Source organism: Bacillus rossius, chromosome 11, assembly GCF_032445375.1.
Source record: "Bacillus rossius redtenbacheri isolate Brsri chromosome 11, Brsri_v3, whole genome shotgun sequence".
NCBI lineage: Eukaryota > Metazoa > Arthropoda > Insecta > Phasmatodea > Bacillidae > Bacillus > Bacillus rossius.
In genome coordinates, this window is record NC_086338.1 from 47931734 (window position 1) to 47949642 (window position 17909).

Genomic DNA, 17909 nt, shown 5'->3' on the forward strand with positions numbered 1-17909 from the left:
ACGCGACCGCCCCCCGCCTCCCCATCCCCTGAGCTTCGTAAGCCGCTCAATGAGCGACTGGGTTGTAATCAGATTGCGGGACTTAACCCCCCCCCCCCCCCCCCCGAGGGTTGAACTGGAGGGGGGGGGGGAAGGAGGATGAGTTGGGGATGGGGGGAGGGGAGCCATTGTCTGCGATGGGTTCTCAGGGCACACCCGCACCGCCGCCCCTACCTAACCCACCAACCAGAGGGAAAGCACCCCGAGTATCGCATACCGGCGACTAATCACGGCATATTGGGAAGCCACGCCACACCCTTCTCTGGGGAGACTCCGACCTGGGCTCAAGAGAACTGCGGCGAGAACTCCCAGAGAGGGGTCGACCATCAGGACCACGAGGAGAGAGGGTTGAGAGGGGGGGGGGGGGACCTCGTTGGAATGTAGATCGCAGGACCACGAACCCTGGACTCTCGGGAACATCCATGCGAGTTGTCCGGTTAAGCCCAACCCCTCACCCCCATTTCCTCATTTCCCTTCAACCCCTAACCTGGTACACACACGGTGTGCAGAGCTTTCTGGAGAGAGAGAGAAAAAAATAAAATACCACTCGAGTTGATATCCCCTCAAAATATCAGACTGGCGTCTTTTTTACGAAAAAAAAAATATAAGCATTTGATAACGCACTGATGCCGGATGAGAAGTCCAGTTTCGGGATTTTCTGAGTGATTTTCGGCATGGGAAAAAAAAAACTCGGTACAAATTCTCGAAAGCACTCAAGGGACTTTTAGTTACGCCATTTTTTTTTTGATTTCTCCGCCACAACACTTTATCGTTACCATTCAAATATCAGAGACTTGCGCTTCAGACATACGATACCACGCTAGGAGCACCCGTTAGACGCCAAATTGTCTTTCAAATTAGAAACGTTTAATATTGGAAATTCAGCTTCGTTAATGGAGAGATCCCATATTTTTGTAGATTTACAAAAGCCCATAATATTAGCATCTACTAACACAAAAAAAAAAATTTAACCCGCAAAAGGCTTTGTAACAGCCAATCACTACTATTTCCAAGAGTTAAACTTAATTTTATACTATGCTTTAACGAAGCCAAGCGAAACACTCTACTGATGCTTAGAGGAGTTCCGAATTGTCAAAAAAATTTACTTATTAAATGGGTAGTATATTTTCGCTACAAAAAAATTAAAATGTCTGCATTAAAAAATAAACATTCCTAGACGTCGTTTGTAACGGGCCTACTACAAGATAAATAACGTAAAAATTTACAACACGTGGTTATGGTCATTTTTGCATAAATGAAATAACGTGTTTCCAGAGGTGTCCCTTTTGGGTTTGCGAACTTCCGACACGGACGGCAGCACCGTGGTTACACATTTCCGTCCCACGCGACTTCCGATCCGTTCACGAAATCACTCCTACCCAATGTCCGTGTGCCGAGAGCTGAGTTGTTAACACGTAAAAAAAAAAATTGGCGGTGCGTGGGCTTGAGGAGTTCTTCGTGCCGCGTGCTCTAAAAGGGTAATGAAGTGTCCGTGCTCCTTCAATCGCGCGCGCGCAAGGCGTCCGAGGACAGGGAGATTTTTTTTTTTTTTTTGTCCCTTGAACCCTCGGGGGAGTGGGAGGGCGTCGCAGTGATTGTCCTTCCCTTGGGCTTCCACCCTTATTGCCGTCAGCCAGGGGAGCGCTTGTGGACCGCCGCTAAATACCCTCCTCTCACTCTCTCTCTCTCTCTCTCTCTCTGTTTCGGCGGACCTTCCCCCCCCCCCCCTGGGAGAAATAGGGTGGATTGTATGGAAAAGGTGGAGAGGGGAGGGAGCACCGCAAAACACGGGCGTGTTAACAGGCGTCCAGGGACTAACGACGTGTTGGGGCCACTATATCCCCTCTGGATCCCTAAGAGGCGAGAAGGGATGGGTGCTGAAACGAGGTCCCGACCGTGAGAAACAAGGCTCCCGAGAGTATAATCCCTTGCACGCTTGCCGAAGGGCTGATAAGAGGGGAAATTTGAAGATCAAAAAAAAATATCTGAGCGGGTCTTTCAGTGTACTCGCCAGAGATGAGTTAACACCTCAACCCCCGCGGTAATAAAGAGAGCAAATTCGTGGTTTTCTCGTGATGCAAAACACACTTACAATACGACACTCGAACGCGAAAGATAACGTGGGATTCTTTAAAATAACTCTCCGAGCATGATAAATAGGGTTTTCGATAAAAAGAAGATTATCGGACGCTAATCACACGTAGCATCCACAGGGCAGCTACGTCGATTATTAAAACATTCGATTTGCAGACCGAAATTTAAACCTATATAATAAAAAGGATGCGATAAAAGCGAAAAAGACTTGAAAAAAATGATACTAACCGTCGGCTTTGAACATGATTTTCGGCAAGAAATGTGATTAATATCCTGCCTATTTTGTTAAAATTTACTAAATAGTTAATACTATAAAGATTCCCTTTGTCTTTGCGACATTTGGTTCGAGCCATCCGCCACAGAGGGCAGCATCGCGGTTGTTACACAATTCCGTTCCTTGACTTCTGACGCATTCACGAAATGACTCCTACCAAATGCCGAATACCGAGAGCTTAAATGATACACATCAAACAAATTTCAGCTCTCTCTTTCTCTCTGTATTTCTCTCTCTTGATCTCACAAAGCCATGTTAATTATTATATTTTAAACATGTCTATGCCTACAAAATTCTGAACGAGATACTTATCACTACAAAGTGTAAATTGCCAGCTGTAATCATAACAACACCTCTCTCAATGTGACTTCTCACATATATTAGATAACACTTAGTGAATTTCTGTAAAAATAAATTGGATAATAATACTGAAATTCCCATAACTTTGGGACTTCAGAGAATTAAAATACGTTTTTAAAATATTTCTTTCCGCTATACTTGAGTCGTGTAAATCGTTCAATTACAGTTGCGATGGCAAAAATTGCGGGAAAAAAAATTGAAGTGGTCTTACCACGGTGATTCTGGTGTTAGCTTCCTTCCTAACTGCCTTCCAAGGTACATAGGTAGAGAGTAAAATACAAAAAGTATATATATATATTTTAAACCATATAAAATACGTTTGTCAACCCTAGAGATCACAAGAATCTAAGACTGTGGCATTTGATCGACAAGTAAAGGGACCTAAACAACTGGACCAAACAGTCGAAAATTTTAAGGGTGGTAAAAAAAAAATTGGCATATGGTTCCAAAATCGACTTGTCGAAATATTTTATCATTGAAGTAACTATGCACTATTAAACTGTGAAACCTACTACAAACTGTCAGATTTAAATATGAAACTGTTATAACCTATCAATATGAAACATTAGTTGAGGTAGTATTAACAGTTTCCCCAAGAAATGTCAATTTCGTTAGTATTTTTTGACAGTTTCGTATTGGAAGTGTAAAAAAACTTGTAAAAACCCTATGTTATTGTTTGTTCTGTCTCAACCATTGCCACAGTAATAGTTAAGAACTATTCTGACAAATATAATGAGTGGTCGTGGCAAAAATTTTGCATATTGGTAATGCTTTGACAAACGTAAGCACCCCCCAAAAGGAAGAGGACTACATGTTCCCCAATAAATGCCAACATTGGCCTAGAGGTACTGAGAATATTTAACACCTGGCTTGTCCAATTCAAACCATTGTCAATTTAAAAGATTTTCTTGATGTAGAATGCTGGAAACTAGTGATAAAATCTTAGGTGTCGGTAACTCTCTGACACACAATGGGGTCTAATCAGAAACCCAGGAATGTGTGGTTTCCAAAATAACCCGGCGATGGAAAGTACAAAAATGTTTCAAACTGTGTGTACGCTGACGACGCAAATCTTACTTCCACAACCTAATAAAAATACTTCCGTCCCAAGACAGTAGTTTGCCCTGTTTGTGTTAGGAGTCGATACCCCAGAACGGAATTCCAGAATCCCATCCCCCGACTGTAGTTTTACCTGTGTGTTTTGGCGGCTAACCCTTCAGGACGTTATCCCATCCCACAACTGTAATTTTCCCTAGCCGATGCCTCAGGACGAAATTCCAGAATCCCATACCACGTCTGTAGTTTTCCCTGTGTATTTTTGGTGGCCAACCCTTCAGGACGTTATCCATCCCACGACTGTAATTTTCCCTAGCTGATGCCCCAGGACGGAATCCCAGAATTTCCCACGACTGTAATTTTCCCTAGCTGATGCCCCAGGACGGAATCCCAGAATTTCATCCCACGACTGTAATTTTCCCTAGCTGATGACCCAGGACGGAATCCCAGAATTTCATCCCACGACTGTAATTTTCCCTAGCCGATGCCTCAGGACGAAATTCCAGAATCCCATCCCACATCTGTAGTTTTCCCTGTGTGTTTTGGTGGTCAACCATTCAGGACGTTATCCATCCCACGACTGTAATTTTCCCTAGCTGTTGCCCCAGAACAGAATCCCAGAATTTCATCCCACGGCTGTAGTTTTGTCCTGCGTGTTTTGGCGGGGGGACCCAACTGGACACAATTCCATCCCATGACTGTAGTTTTCCTTGTTTGTGGTAGGAGCCGATGCCCCAGGACGGAATTCCATAATCCCATCCCACAGCTGTAGTTTTCTCTGTGTGTTTTGGCAGCTAACCCTTCAGGACGTTATCCCATCCCACGACCGTAATTTTACCTAGCCGATGCCTCAGGACGGAATTCCAGAATCCCATCCCACGTCTGTAGTTTTCCCTGTGTGTTTTGGTGGCCAACCCTTTAGGACGTCATCCATCCCACGACTGTAATTTTTCCTAGCTGATGCCCCAGGACAGAATTCCAGAATCCCATCCCACAGCTGTAGTTTTCTCTGTGTGTCTTTGGCGGCCGACCCCTCAGGACGTAATCCCAGCCCCCCGACTGTAGTTTGCCCTGTGTTGGCGGGCGACCCCCCCAGGTCACAGCGGTGTGAACCAGCTAGGAGGGGTGTTCGTCAGCGGCCGGCCCCTGCCAGACTCGACGCGCCAGAAGATCGTCGAGCTCGCCCACTCGGGCGCTAGGCCCTGCGACATCTCGCGCATCCTCCAGGTGTCCAACGGCTGCGTGTCCAAAATTCTAGGCAGGTAAGAGTATTTTTTTTACTTCGTCTCCCTGGAGCCGAGAAAGTTTTTTTCCGAAAGTGGGATCATGCCGTACCAACTTGGATTCGTCAAATTTTTTTTTGCCAGATTTATCCTAAGTACAATCACATTCTCAGTATAATTGACATATTTTTATTTCATTTACTTTGTTATAGTCTTTTAATTAAGGCGAAAACACAGGAACTGAAATATGACTTCTTTTTTAAACTATTTTTTAGTCCATAACAATATTTATAATTTAATCATAAAAATTGTTCTTCCCTAAAACATAGTTTCAATGTAAGTAAGAAAATAATTTTATGAAATGCCCGTATTCGATAATGATCTTGCTGTCACAAATATTTTACTCCGTGAAGCCATTGGTGTTTAGTATTTTAATTATATTTGGATATGATTACAACTGTAATAATACTGTCAATAAATCAATATGTTATGGTATTTGAAAATCGTTTGATGTGTGATATCGGTCTTGACGAAGAAAAATGTCAACATCGAGCGATAAAAAATGGTTATGGCATATCAACTTTGAAAACCTATATGACTTGTTTTGGTTCCTATCTATCCTCCTTTATTATCATAAATTAGGCCTGTAACCACCGGGAGGAAATACTGGTTATTTAGCTTGGGCGGAATTCAGTAAGCGTCCGTAGCAAGACCCACCAAGATTATCGAGAGAAAGAAACAGTAAATGTTGACTGTAGGCCGCGTATTTTATTCAAACATCCAAGTTGGCATGGTATGATCCTCCTTAGTACACTTTCTCTGTATCTCTCTATTTCTTCTCTTTCCTCGAGGCGAGTTCCCACCACCTCTTGGTAAGTAGTTCATTACCCAAAACATTAAACTCTCTTCTCTAACTAAAACACGGGAAGTGGTGACACAAAGAAAACTGATTCAAATGTAAAATTCTAGTTGAGCAAGCTGTTTTAGCTTTAGAGAAATTGTACCGGGTGTGTCTGGAAAATTTTGCTAATGTTCATAATACTGTTAGAAATCTTGAGACAGTAAGAAGAGAGACCTGGAAATAAAGAATTTTTTTTTTCTTTGGTATAAAGGTGACATTTCAAGACGTTCGGGTAAGTTTGCAAATAAGATCTACCTTATTGGGATACAACTGTAAACTAATTCGCGGAACCGTATACCAGAACCTGTCCGAAACGTATCACAATGAGGGATCAAATCGGCAGCCGTGCCCTACGCGATGCTAGAAACTGGTACCAACGCATTCTAGCGGACGTTTGAAAACTATTCATACAATTATAACGGCCAAAATAGAAGATATAGCAGCACCGTCACGCGAATTAAATGGCGTTGTTCTAATTTTCTCAAGTACTGTTTAAGTTGCGATCATTTATTGTTATGGCCATTAAAGTGTATCTACAGAATGTATTCCAGGATAGTTCCGCAATCATAAAGTTTCATTTGCCACACCAACACGCTTGGTATGTTCCCTGATATTCACGAATATGAATATATACGAGCTAATGGCGCCAGACGCGGTTCCGCCATCTAGACTAAATCAACAAAAAAGTGAGCTCTGCGCATGCGCAGAATTTAGGCAACAGATAGGTCACGGATAGGACACCGAAATACATTCCTTAAAAATAGGGACTGGCCTGTCCTACCGTGCACTATAAATATGTTTAGGGTACATGTGTAGCATATTCAACACCTAAACCCTTAATTTAGGGTCTTGGAATACCGGCTTAGATTCTATAACATTGGAATTGCTTCAAAGATACTTCAGAGGCTAATAGTATGAGTGATGACGTTCCCCAATCAGTGTAACATTCAAAACGTTTCACAATAAAGTTGAAACAAAATTAGCTCCCATTTATTACCCACACATTAGTGTCTGTCTCAAAAAGATCAACCTCATAAAGTTGGAATATGCTTTGGAAACACAAGATAAGCAATGGCAATCCGAAGAAAAAAAATTACTACGTCGTTCTGAGAACGCGGGTTTAGTTTACTATAGTAACAACGTGATAACATCGAAAAGCTAAAACTGTTTCAATTAATAAATGACTTAACGTATCTGCCTAACATATTACGTAGTCAATTACTAAGATTTTGATACAAAAAAATTGCTAATTTTTCACTACGTTGTATGTGTTATTCTGACGTTTTCGATAAATAGATAGTAAAAGAAAAAATTTCGAGTCAATGTCATATTTTCCCCCCCGCGTAAACTAACTGCAGTTCTCCGTTGCTGCAAATATTTTCACATAGTCGAAAAACCTTTTAATTTTCATCCAAATGAGGAAATGTTTATTCATATTTAATAGGAACCTCTAATAGCTAGAGACCTGCAAAATTCGCGGATTCATTCGGTGATAGGCTAGAATTCAATCACATATACCTCTTAGATGATTTTGCTATTGGCTTACTGTTCATCTGGACGAATCTCAACCAGTTATAAACCCTCAACCAAAGAAGGATCGAATCACAGACAAATCAGCTGAGACGACTTACAAGTTGGCAGCCAATGAACTTGCGTTATTTGCCCGAGTGTACAGGGGTATGTGCAATCTATCCCGAAGGCCATCGAAACCGCGAATTTTGCAGGTCTCTACTAATAGCATAAACTCATAGTATTTGTGACAGCTCCTTGTAGTCTTATCCACACACGTATCAGATGCATGTTGAAATAGATTTGTAGTCCTTATAGCCAGTTCTCAGTTGCTAACCAGTAACAAATAAAACTGTAACTGGGAACCGAAAGATATCCAATGTTTTGGTTTCAACCGATTTTAGGCGGAAAAATAAATTGTTTTTAATATTTTTCTGTGCCAAACAATAGTATTATATAATTAATAGTAACGTGCTGCTATAAATACTTTCCTTTTTAAAAACATTAGCATTAAGTATTAAATTCGTATTTGGGAATGACTACAAATGTAATAACACTGTCAATAGTCACAATATCATTGTCTTTGAAAATCCACTAATGTGTAGAGACCGGAAAAATTCGCGGGTTCAATGACCTCCAGGATAGACTCCAATATCCTCTACACACTCGGGCAAATGCCAACTGTTCATTGGCTGCTGACTTGTGAGTCTTCTCGACTGGGTAGCCTGTGATTCGGCACTTCTATGAGTGAGGGTCTCTAATTGGCCCTCAGTCCTCCAGATTAACAGTGAACCAATGACAGAAGCAGCGATAAGGTATAATTATTTGAATTTTAGCATAACACAAAATGAACCCGCGAATTTTCAGGTCTCTACTAATGTGTTATCTCTAGAGATCGGAAAAATTCTCGGATTCGTTTCTTGATAGGCTAGAATCGAAACATATATAACTTTGTGTTGCTCCTGCAATCGGCTCACAGTTCGCCTGAAAGACTCTGGAACAATCAGAAACCCTCAACCGATAGATTGACGAATCTCGAGCTACCCAGCTGATACGTTCTCGCATGCGAGTGGCCAATGAGCATGTGATACGTGTAGAGGACTGTAGAGTCTATCTTGGAGGTCATTGAATCCGCGAATTTTTCCAGTCCATAGTGATCTCCAGAGACCGGGGAAAAAAATCGCGGATTCATTCCGCGAGTGGCTAGACTCCAAACTCGTTCACCTTCACGCCGCTTCAGAAGGGGCAGGCATTTTTCGCGAATAAATCTGAACTCCTATTAGACTGCAACAAGATATAACCGCTTCAACAGTTTCTTCCTTGCGACTGACGGCCGTCTGCGAGAGAAGTCGTTGCCTTATTTGACCGAGTCACTCAGGAGGCGTTTGCTTCCGGCCTTCCGCACTGACTTACTGTGACTGGTGTTTTAACAGTAGACATGTACCTGAAAGAAACTCACCCAATCACGGAATACAGACAATGCTACAGTGTTTTAACTTTCAGCTAGCCTTGGTTTCTTTTCGCGAAATATGCATAGCCCTACGCTTCAGTGATTGTACTACAGTTGACCTGAATAACTCTGGGACAATGAAAAACCCTCAACAAAAGAAGTATCGAATCACAAGCATCCCAGCTAACAGGTGTCACGAGTCAGTAGCCAATGAGCAGGTGTTATTTCCCCGACGAGTGCATAGAGGATCGTAGGGTCTATCCTAGAGGTCACTGAAACCGCGAATTTTTCCATTCCCTTAACTATCTCGAACTCTTTCGTTTATTCGTTCGTTGAAAAGTCCGTAAGTTTATTGCAATTTGTAATAGTGAAGCAGTCTGAAAAAGAAGAGGTAAATGCATCTAAGAACAAGTCCAAGGAGGTATCCCGTTGGATTGGGTAAAAAAGGGGGAAGGGTGTAATCTGGGTGCAACTGCTCTTCTTACGAATGGAAAAAAAAATGTTGTCGGTATTTCAACGCTGTAATATGTAGAGACCTGTAAAATTCGGGGATTCATTTCGCTATAGGATAGAGTCCAAATACTTTTGACATTATTTTGCTTCAGTGATTGGTCCACAGTTTATCTGAAGGACTCTGGGCCAATGAAAAATCTTTAACAGAAGAATTAGCGAATCACGATCATTCCAGTCAACAGGTGTTACGAGTCGGTAACCAATCAGCAGATGTAATTTGCACGATTGCATAGAGGATCATGGAGTCTATCCTCTAGGGATTTTAAATCGCGAATTTTACAGGTCTCTAGCAATATGCCATAAGAACTACGACCATGAAATAATTTTTTATTTTGAAAAATGGTTATCTCACCTCCCCCCCCTTCCCCCTTCCCAACACCACCAAACCGGTGGTCGAGTTGTCAGAACACTCGCCTCCCTCCGAAGCTATCAGCTTCGATTCTGGGCGGCGTCGAACCCGGATTTTCGCAAGTGGGAACCGTGGCGGACGTTGCCGTGGCCTGTGGGTTTTCTCGGGGTACTCCCGTCCCCACACCAATTCATTCCTTCTCTCCTCCATAACCCATCCCACCTCACGTCACACAATCTCCAGGCTGGCCGGAACGACAGGTCTATGCCTCTGGTAGGACAGCCGGCTGCTGTGAGTGTCAGTCCCGTTCCATCCATGCAGACCCTGCCTCGGACGAGAAACGGGATCCCCACATAACTCGAAAAAATATTACAACTTAGAACAGTCATAACTGAGAATTCTTGAAAAAAAAAACCACATAACTTAGAACTGTCATAAGTGGGAACGATCATAATTTAGAAACATATACCTTAGAACTGCCATAACTTAGAAACACACACCTTAGAACTGCCATAACTTAGAAACACACCTTAGAACGGCCATAACTTAGAAACACACACCTTAGAAACGCACAACGCTGAAACATGCAGCTTAAAAATATTATAACTTAAACAATCATAACTTGGAAACATCACAACTTAGAAACACACAACTTAGAACTTTCATAACTTAGAATTTCGTAACGTAGAACTATAAATATATAGAAACCCACTTAGAACTGTCCTTACTTAGAAACACATGGCGGAACACACAACTTAGGAACGTCATTACATAGAAAGTCAAAACTTAGAACTGTCATAACTAGAAAATTCTATCTGTGTGTTTCTAAGTTCTGTGTTTCTAAGTTGTGACAGCACCCAGCGATAAACTTGATTTTCTTTTTTTTTACGCCCTTTCACACACAAGCCATTACAGTCGACGCTGGGGTCGTTAAAAGTGTCGCCCCTCGCACAGAAAGAGGATCGTTTATGAACGTCTTTACCGGGCGCCGGATTGGTCAATGGTCCTCCCCTCTTCCTTAACCCCCCCCCCCCCCCCCAAACTTCCTTTTTTCCACCACCATATTTATAGGGACAACGCCATATTTATAGGGACGCATTAACGAGCTCAGCGGACAGAAGCCGGCGTCTGTCGCGGCGTGTGTAACGGTCCTCGCTGAATGGGCTGAAGTCTGGTCGGCGGGCTAAGCGCGGGGCGTGGCAAAGACGTAACTGCGCGTATTTCAACGTTACGAACGGAGGAAAGTTTCCAGGTTCGCGCAAGACTGCCCGTTGCGAAAAAAAAAAATAACGCGCCATTAAGCGAACTTAATGGAACGCGATACGTGTTTTCGATGTGTCCAAAAGTTACGTTTTGTTGATTTCAGAAACGGGCATGAACACAAACATACGACATTGACATGCATGTGATACATATAAGATTTTTTCCCTTGTTAGCAAATTAAATACCTAAACAAAAAAATAGAACATTAAAAACATTTTTTTTAATGTCAGGCTACACGAAACGCTTTAAATAAAAAAAAATTGCATAGGCAATTGACTTTAAATTCAAACTTGTTTAAGAAAACTATTTAATTATTAATTTAGTATTTATTTTATTGTGATATTTCAAACTATTACAAAGATACAGTTATAATTATACGTAAAAATGAATTTCCTTAACACATTACAACGTGGAGTAATAACGTTTACGCGTAATGCGTGTTTATTAAGAAACGTATTATTTTAAACCGAGATTACTTACAGTTACCAATATTTCCAAAGTATATAAAGATATAAAAATGGTAGCTTCAGCATGTTCTTGAGTTACTGATTCCACTGAATTGTGCTTGTTCTTTCGCCTGAAATTAACCATAAATTCAATTTACAGGGGAAAAAAATTAATGAAAATTTAAAATTAATGTAGATGTTGATAAACGATAATAATAAATATTATGTCAACCTCATAAATTTAAGTAGATTAGCCTGTCCACGCAAAATAAGTCAAGGTGGCACACAGAACAAACAAATTCTGTACTTTTACAAAAGATTCCTTTGGAAACCAGTTGCCTCAAAAAAGTTTGAAATATTACAGCTACGGCACATGACCATTGCTTTGCGTTTTTAGAGATAAAACAAAGTATATTTTTTATGAAAATTCGCGCATGATTTTATATTTTAATTGACGTTACAGTCAAGCATCAACTTTTTTAAACCATGGAAAAGATAATCAAATATCAAATAATTTTAGTTTATTTCTTTTTATTCTGCTTATTAATGAACGCAGTTAACAGTGGAAAGCCATTCAAACTATTGGAGGTTCTGGGACAACACAAAGCATAAATATGCCCCGGTGAAAATCCAAACCCAGTGTTACTGCGAACTTCTTTCATGTTAACCGTGCAAATTTTACAAGTATCTGCAAATCAACACGAATATTTCCGTCACATTTACAGTTTAGTTGGTTACTAAATATCACGATTGTTCCGGCCGCCATTTGAAGCCCGCTGACTGCAATTCCAACGTCACGAAGTCCACCGCCAGTAGCTGGCGCTGCAAAGGAGTCGTCTGGAAGGTGCGAAGTAAAATATTTTCACTATCGACACTCGGGTAATTCTTCAAAACAGGACACCCATAAGTAGGGATCCGGAAATTTCGAGGACTCGTCTGGTCTCAGGGTAGAAATCAAAGTTATAGGTTTGCTCAACCCATGTTAGCTTTCCCATTGGTTGATTTCTTAGCGAGAAAATTTAGTCTCTGTTGAAATGGAACCACCTGATTCGCTTCCTACTCTCCTGGCTGGGCATCGTTGGCTCGCGGTCGTGGATGGGCGTGTCCAAATAACTGCGGTCCAATCATGAGCACAGTGCGAGAGTGTGATGCTTTGCATTCTAGCTTGCGACTAAATTAATGCGCGAAATTTCCGTATCTCTACCCATAAGTGTAATAAAAAATAAAGGCCTACCAAGGACGGTATTCCAAGACAGAAAAAATAAGGGTTTAGGTGTTGAATATGCTACACCTGTACCCTAACAGCATTCCTAGTGCAAGATAGGACACTGCCACTACCTTGTTTTTAGGGAACGGATTTAGGTGTCCCATCCGTTGCCGTTCTGTTGCCAAAATTACGCGCATGCGCAGAGCTCGCTTTTTAGTTGTTTTCGTCCAGATAGCTTAATTGCATCGGGTGCCATTAACTCGTATGTAGTCATTTTTATGATCATCGGGGGACGTACCAAGCGTGTTGGTGTGCCAAATGGAACTTGATGGTAGCGAAACATTTTCTGGAATACATTCTGTACACGATAATCGTTATAAAAAACATATATTCGCAACTTTGAAAGTACTTGTGAAAATTTAATTTGTACCATTTAATTCGCGCGATAGTGCTGCTATCTGTAGGTTATTTGTCGTAGCAAATGTATCGATGGTTGCCAAACGCCCGCAAGAATGCATTCAAATCAATTTCTAGCCTCGAGCAGGGCGTAGTTTATTAAACACGGTCGCTCTTTCGTTACCTAACAGGGATTGGGTCTGGATACGTTCTGGAATACGGCCTGCGAGTTAGGTTACAGTTGTATCCCAAGAAGCTACTGCTTATTCGCCACCTTACCCGAATGTCTTGGAATACCGCCCTGGATATCATATCTAACAATAACTCATATGACGATTTAAAAGCATCGAGTAGAAAAAGTAATCGGTTCAGAAAGTAAATTAATAGTGTAAACTAATAATGTGTTGAATTTTTTTTGGGTTCAATATTTTTGTGCTGTCATCACTTGTGGGGGTTTTGTCGTTCTGTTAGTCCATTTTTCTTGTTTTTCTTTGTTTGTTGACCATATTCCTGTGATGGAATATTATGTGGTGTTTATATCCTGTTGACAAAAGCAATTTTTTTTTTTTGCTTAATTTGTGTTTTTGTCTTTTGGGTTGTTTGTAGTTTTCTTCTACAGACATACATGTGCTTAGCAATGGCGTATGTCCAAAGGCCTACATCAAGTCATGCACTCCCATTGCACAAATCTTTCAAAGATAATAAACTAATAGATAACCAAAAAAGCAAAAATTGTATCGATGCTTTTACCGTGTCCCGGGTAGTGGGAGGAGGATAGGTGGAGGAAGCGTAATGTGAAGCGACAAAGGAACGTCCGCGAGCCTGTTAGTCTGATGTCAATAATGCCAATAGTCAGAAACAAAAAAAAAAGCCTATCATTTCCCATTCTCTCCCCCCTTTCCCTGTTCCAGTGCTTTACCACCCCCCTTCAAACCTCCCTCACCAAGGGCAAGCTAGGCCTCTGCCGTCATGCCACCTGAAGGCATGCCGTCTGCAACCGGGTTGCGTTAAAGGCAGTTTCGTCCGGGTTGGGGGAGGTGGGGGGAGGGAAGTGGAAGGGTGGGGAGGAAGGTAGAGGGAGTATTTACAGGGGGGGGGGGGGGGGAAACAAAAGGCACGCACCGATCAGTCGCAGGTAGCAATCCAATTACCCCCGCATCGCCCCAGGGGTCACGCGGGCGCGACCCCTGTCTCTACAACAACGAACCATGGCCGACTTTGCGGTTCGCGACGCACACGTGCAGGGGCTTCGCGCCACACGTGGCCATGGTTTATCTTCTGAATACCACACATATATTATTTTCCGAGATAATATACCAGAGTGTATTTCTCACGAAAATCGGCGCGTGAATTTTTTTCATATTTTAATTGACGTTTCATTTAAGCACAATTTTTGACGTGACAACGTCTAATAAATCGATGAAAGCCGGCTGCAGGCACTAAAAAGTGTCCCGTAACGCACATTCTCCCGTTACGCTCGTTGTACGCTTGCGCCGCATCTATCTCTCTTCCACTCGATTGGAACAACCATCGATTTGACTTTTTCGAGGCACATTAAACTTGAAACACTCCCATTCGTTTTCTACTTTTCCTATCATCGTCCTATCCTTAACAGAATAACACAGAGTGGAAGAAGTTAAATAGAAAACATGAACAAAAGTTATAGTTAAAATAATCTCTTCGTTAAAGTAATAAACATATTTGAATTAATGAGTGCAAATAAAAGTAAAATTACCAATTAAATTTTAGATTTCATTTCACTCCTTCTTTGTATCTATACAAACTAGTGATAATTCAATAAAAATGATACAATTTTATTCATAAAACTATGCAATCATTTCATCAATGTTTTGTTATGACGTTGTCACTTTAAACTATCGTCCGTAAACCGACTTTACAGACAACCAATTTTTTTTGTACCATTGAAAAGATAATCTAAATTTCAATAACTGAACTAAACTCTGCTAATTAAAGTACGCAATCAATACTGGAAAGCTATTCAGAGAACGGTTTACAAAATTACCTGGACTGGGACAACACAGAGCTTTAATTCCCGGGAAAGAATCCTAACCCAGTATTACTGTTTACACTGTTTTGTAGTGTTACAGTTGCTTTCATGTAAATGTACAAATTTACAAATATGTGTGATTTCAAATTCACAGAAAAATAAAATACAGTGTTGGTAAATTATTTTTGGATCTGTAAAATTTTAAGTCAAATTTTATCAACCCCCAGTATGGTTTTTGATAATCAGTGAAATTTTAGTAGTCAGACTATTGTAAGGCTATAGTTTTTTTTTCTATTCGAATTTTTTTACATTTTTTGAACGCTACGAAAATGTATCCGCTCATCCTGCGCCCAGGGAAGGTGCCCACCCCCCCTCCCCCCGGCCCGCCCTTTTTGTTGTAACTGCAAACCTAATTACAGGTGTATACAGCGCATGCATAGGTAACACGCACGACTCGGTGACGAATTTTTAATGGACGCTATTTCAGATCGAACGTCCGTTGGATCTATGTAGAAACTGCATGTTGGATTCCGGTGGTCGCGTGTTCCGTTTTTCGAATACGGTGGACAAACGCGCGTAAGGAATGAAAAAAATAATGTTTAATACGTACCGAACAAGTTTTTGAAGGTTTTATCACTACTCTGAGATAAATTCGTGTGAGCTCAAATTCGTGGCACGTAATTTAGTGGTTAAACAGTCCTGGAGCCTACTTCAAAATTACCCGCAGGAAAGCCAAAGACTGACGAATAAATTGCAGGCATCACAGACGCAAATAAAACATTCTTTTCTACTCAATCACGTCTGTTAGACACTTCTGCGAGTTTTTATTTTCATGTTTCATTTTACTTACACCACACGGTCATATAGTATTTCTGATAACTTCCTATCCTTCTCCTTGGCGAAACCCATCCGCTTAATGAAGCTCGCGGCTGCTAGCGAACTAAAGGCACTAATAACAGTTTAGTTTAGAACTTCGCCAATAGATGGCGTTGCCTTGAATTCGTAACGCGTTATCGTTTTATCTGCCTTCCCACAAAATGAAGTTGAAAATATGCGTCCCGATTTTGCTGGTGCGTAGTCTTGATGCACCGAGATTGTGCAATCAGTGGGACTTTAAAATCAAAACTTCCCGTTTTTATTTAAGTGTATGTTCTACAGACTTGAAAGACGGTACTTATAAAATACAGAAGACTAGCCAAGGCTAACAATTGTCAAAAATAATTCCTATAGATCATAACAGAAGCTACGAAGGCTTACGCAGCCATTGTCGGCAGTAGGTAACTGCTTCCCTGAAGACGGCCACGTGAAGGTTAACCGAATTGTTGATTAAATCTTCACCTTCGACGCGGCTGTCACTCAGAAGCCAAGCAACTCTAGATCGTGACATATTAAAACCTGAAGAAACAATATACATAAAGAAATTCAAAGAATTACTTAATACAACAGACGAAACAAACAAAACTGCTGAAAAACAACCAGACAGTTCGGGACGACACAATTTAGATGTAGCAACATACGACCGTAGACGAACACTAATCAAGAAAACATAACTTAGGTGTCATATCAAACAGAGTAAGCTTTTTAAAGTAACCTACGTGTCATGTGCGGGGAAAGGAAAAATTCGCGGCATCGATGACCTTCGGGACAGACTACACATTCATCTGTATACTAGGGCCAATAACGCCAGTTCATTCGATTCTGACTTAGGAGTCGTCTCGACTATCTTGCCTGTGATTCGATACTTCTTTGTTTGAGCTCCTCTCAATGGTCCAGAGTCGTCCAGATAAACAGTGAGCCAGTAGCAAAAGCAACTGAAAGGTTTTTAATTTTAGCCTACCGCGAATTGAAACCGCGAATTTTTTTCCGTTCTCTTGCCATGTGCATCGTGTCAAATTTTACAATTCTCAAAAGCAGAATTGGTTGCTCCCAATTCCCAAATGTCCCTCACAAAACTGCACACGGTATTTGTTAACAAACACAGAAAACCACAACGCTATTGACAGAAGGATCGTACTGTAAAAAAAAACTTGTTCTTTTACGAGGCTAGTCCTTAAGAAATCAGATGCCAACGACATAGCCTAAATTGTAATATTGCAAGAGAGAGCTTTGTACCATTTGCAGTTTCACAAAGCCCTGCCTTGCAGAATTACAAGTGACATAGTTGACAACTGAGTTTCCAATAATTTTCTTTGTAAAAATACAAAAATAGTTTCCAGTGTAAAAAAATTTTAAAATTTATAAAGGCTTAGAAAAAAATGTTTTTGGTATTATTTTGAAAAATCAAAACAGTTAATGTAATTCGACACAAATGTTTCTAGAAAACCAAATTGTGCTACAGGCTTCGGTAAAAAAACACGAATATAGGCACATCATTTGTTACATTAACTAATGTGTTAAATTACATATTTGGCTGTAGTCTTAAGATAAAATTGCACATACATCAATTGTTAACTTAATCAGTGCCCTGTTTTTGACGTGATAGCGTCTTGTAAATCGATGAACGCTGGCTGCACGCACGAAAAAGCATGACTCATTGTCACGTTCCGCCTGAGCCGAGCGTGCAAGAACCAGCCATCCTCCGTGCGAGAATATCTTCTATAATGTCAAACAGGTTAAGACGGGCTTTTTAACTAATTGTTCGTGATTATATTTAAACTAATTATTTTTATTTAATGAGCATAAACTGTAAATAATATTTGAAAATTAAAAAGTTTGCAATGTTTCATAAATGTTTTCTTATGACGTTATCACGAAAAATTATCGTGCGTGAACCGACTTTACAGACAACACCCCCCCCCCCCCTTTTTTTTTCCCACTACAC

At 40.9% G+C, this 17909-nt stretch overlaps 1 protein-coding gene across 1 annotated transcript in view; it reads left to right on the forward strand.

The window, feature by feature from the left end:
* Positions 1-17909, forward strand: part of LOC134536462 (paired box protein Pax-6-like) — a 164717-nt gene that overhangs the window by 27362 nt on the left and 119446 nt on the right. The window contains exons 2-3 of the mRNA XM_063376180.1: positions 4920-5085; positions 9122-9124. Coding sequence (XP_063232250.1) covers positions 4920-5085; positions 9122-9124 — 169 coding nt within the window. The remainder of the gene's footprint in view (positions 1-4919; positions 5086-9121; positions 9125-17909) is intronic.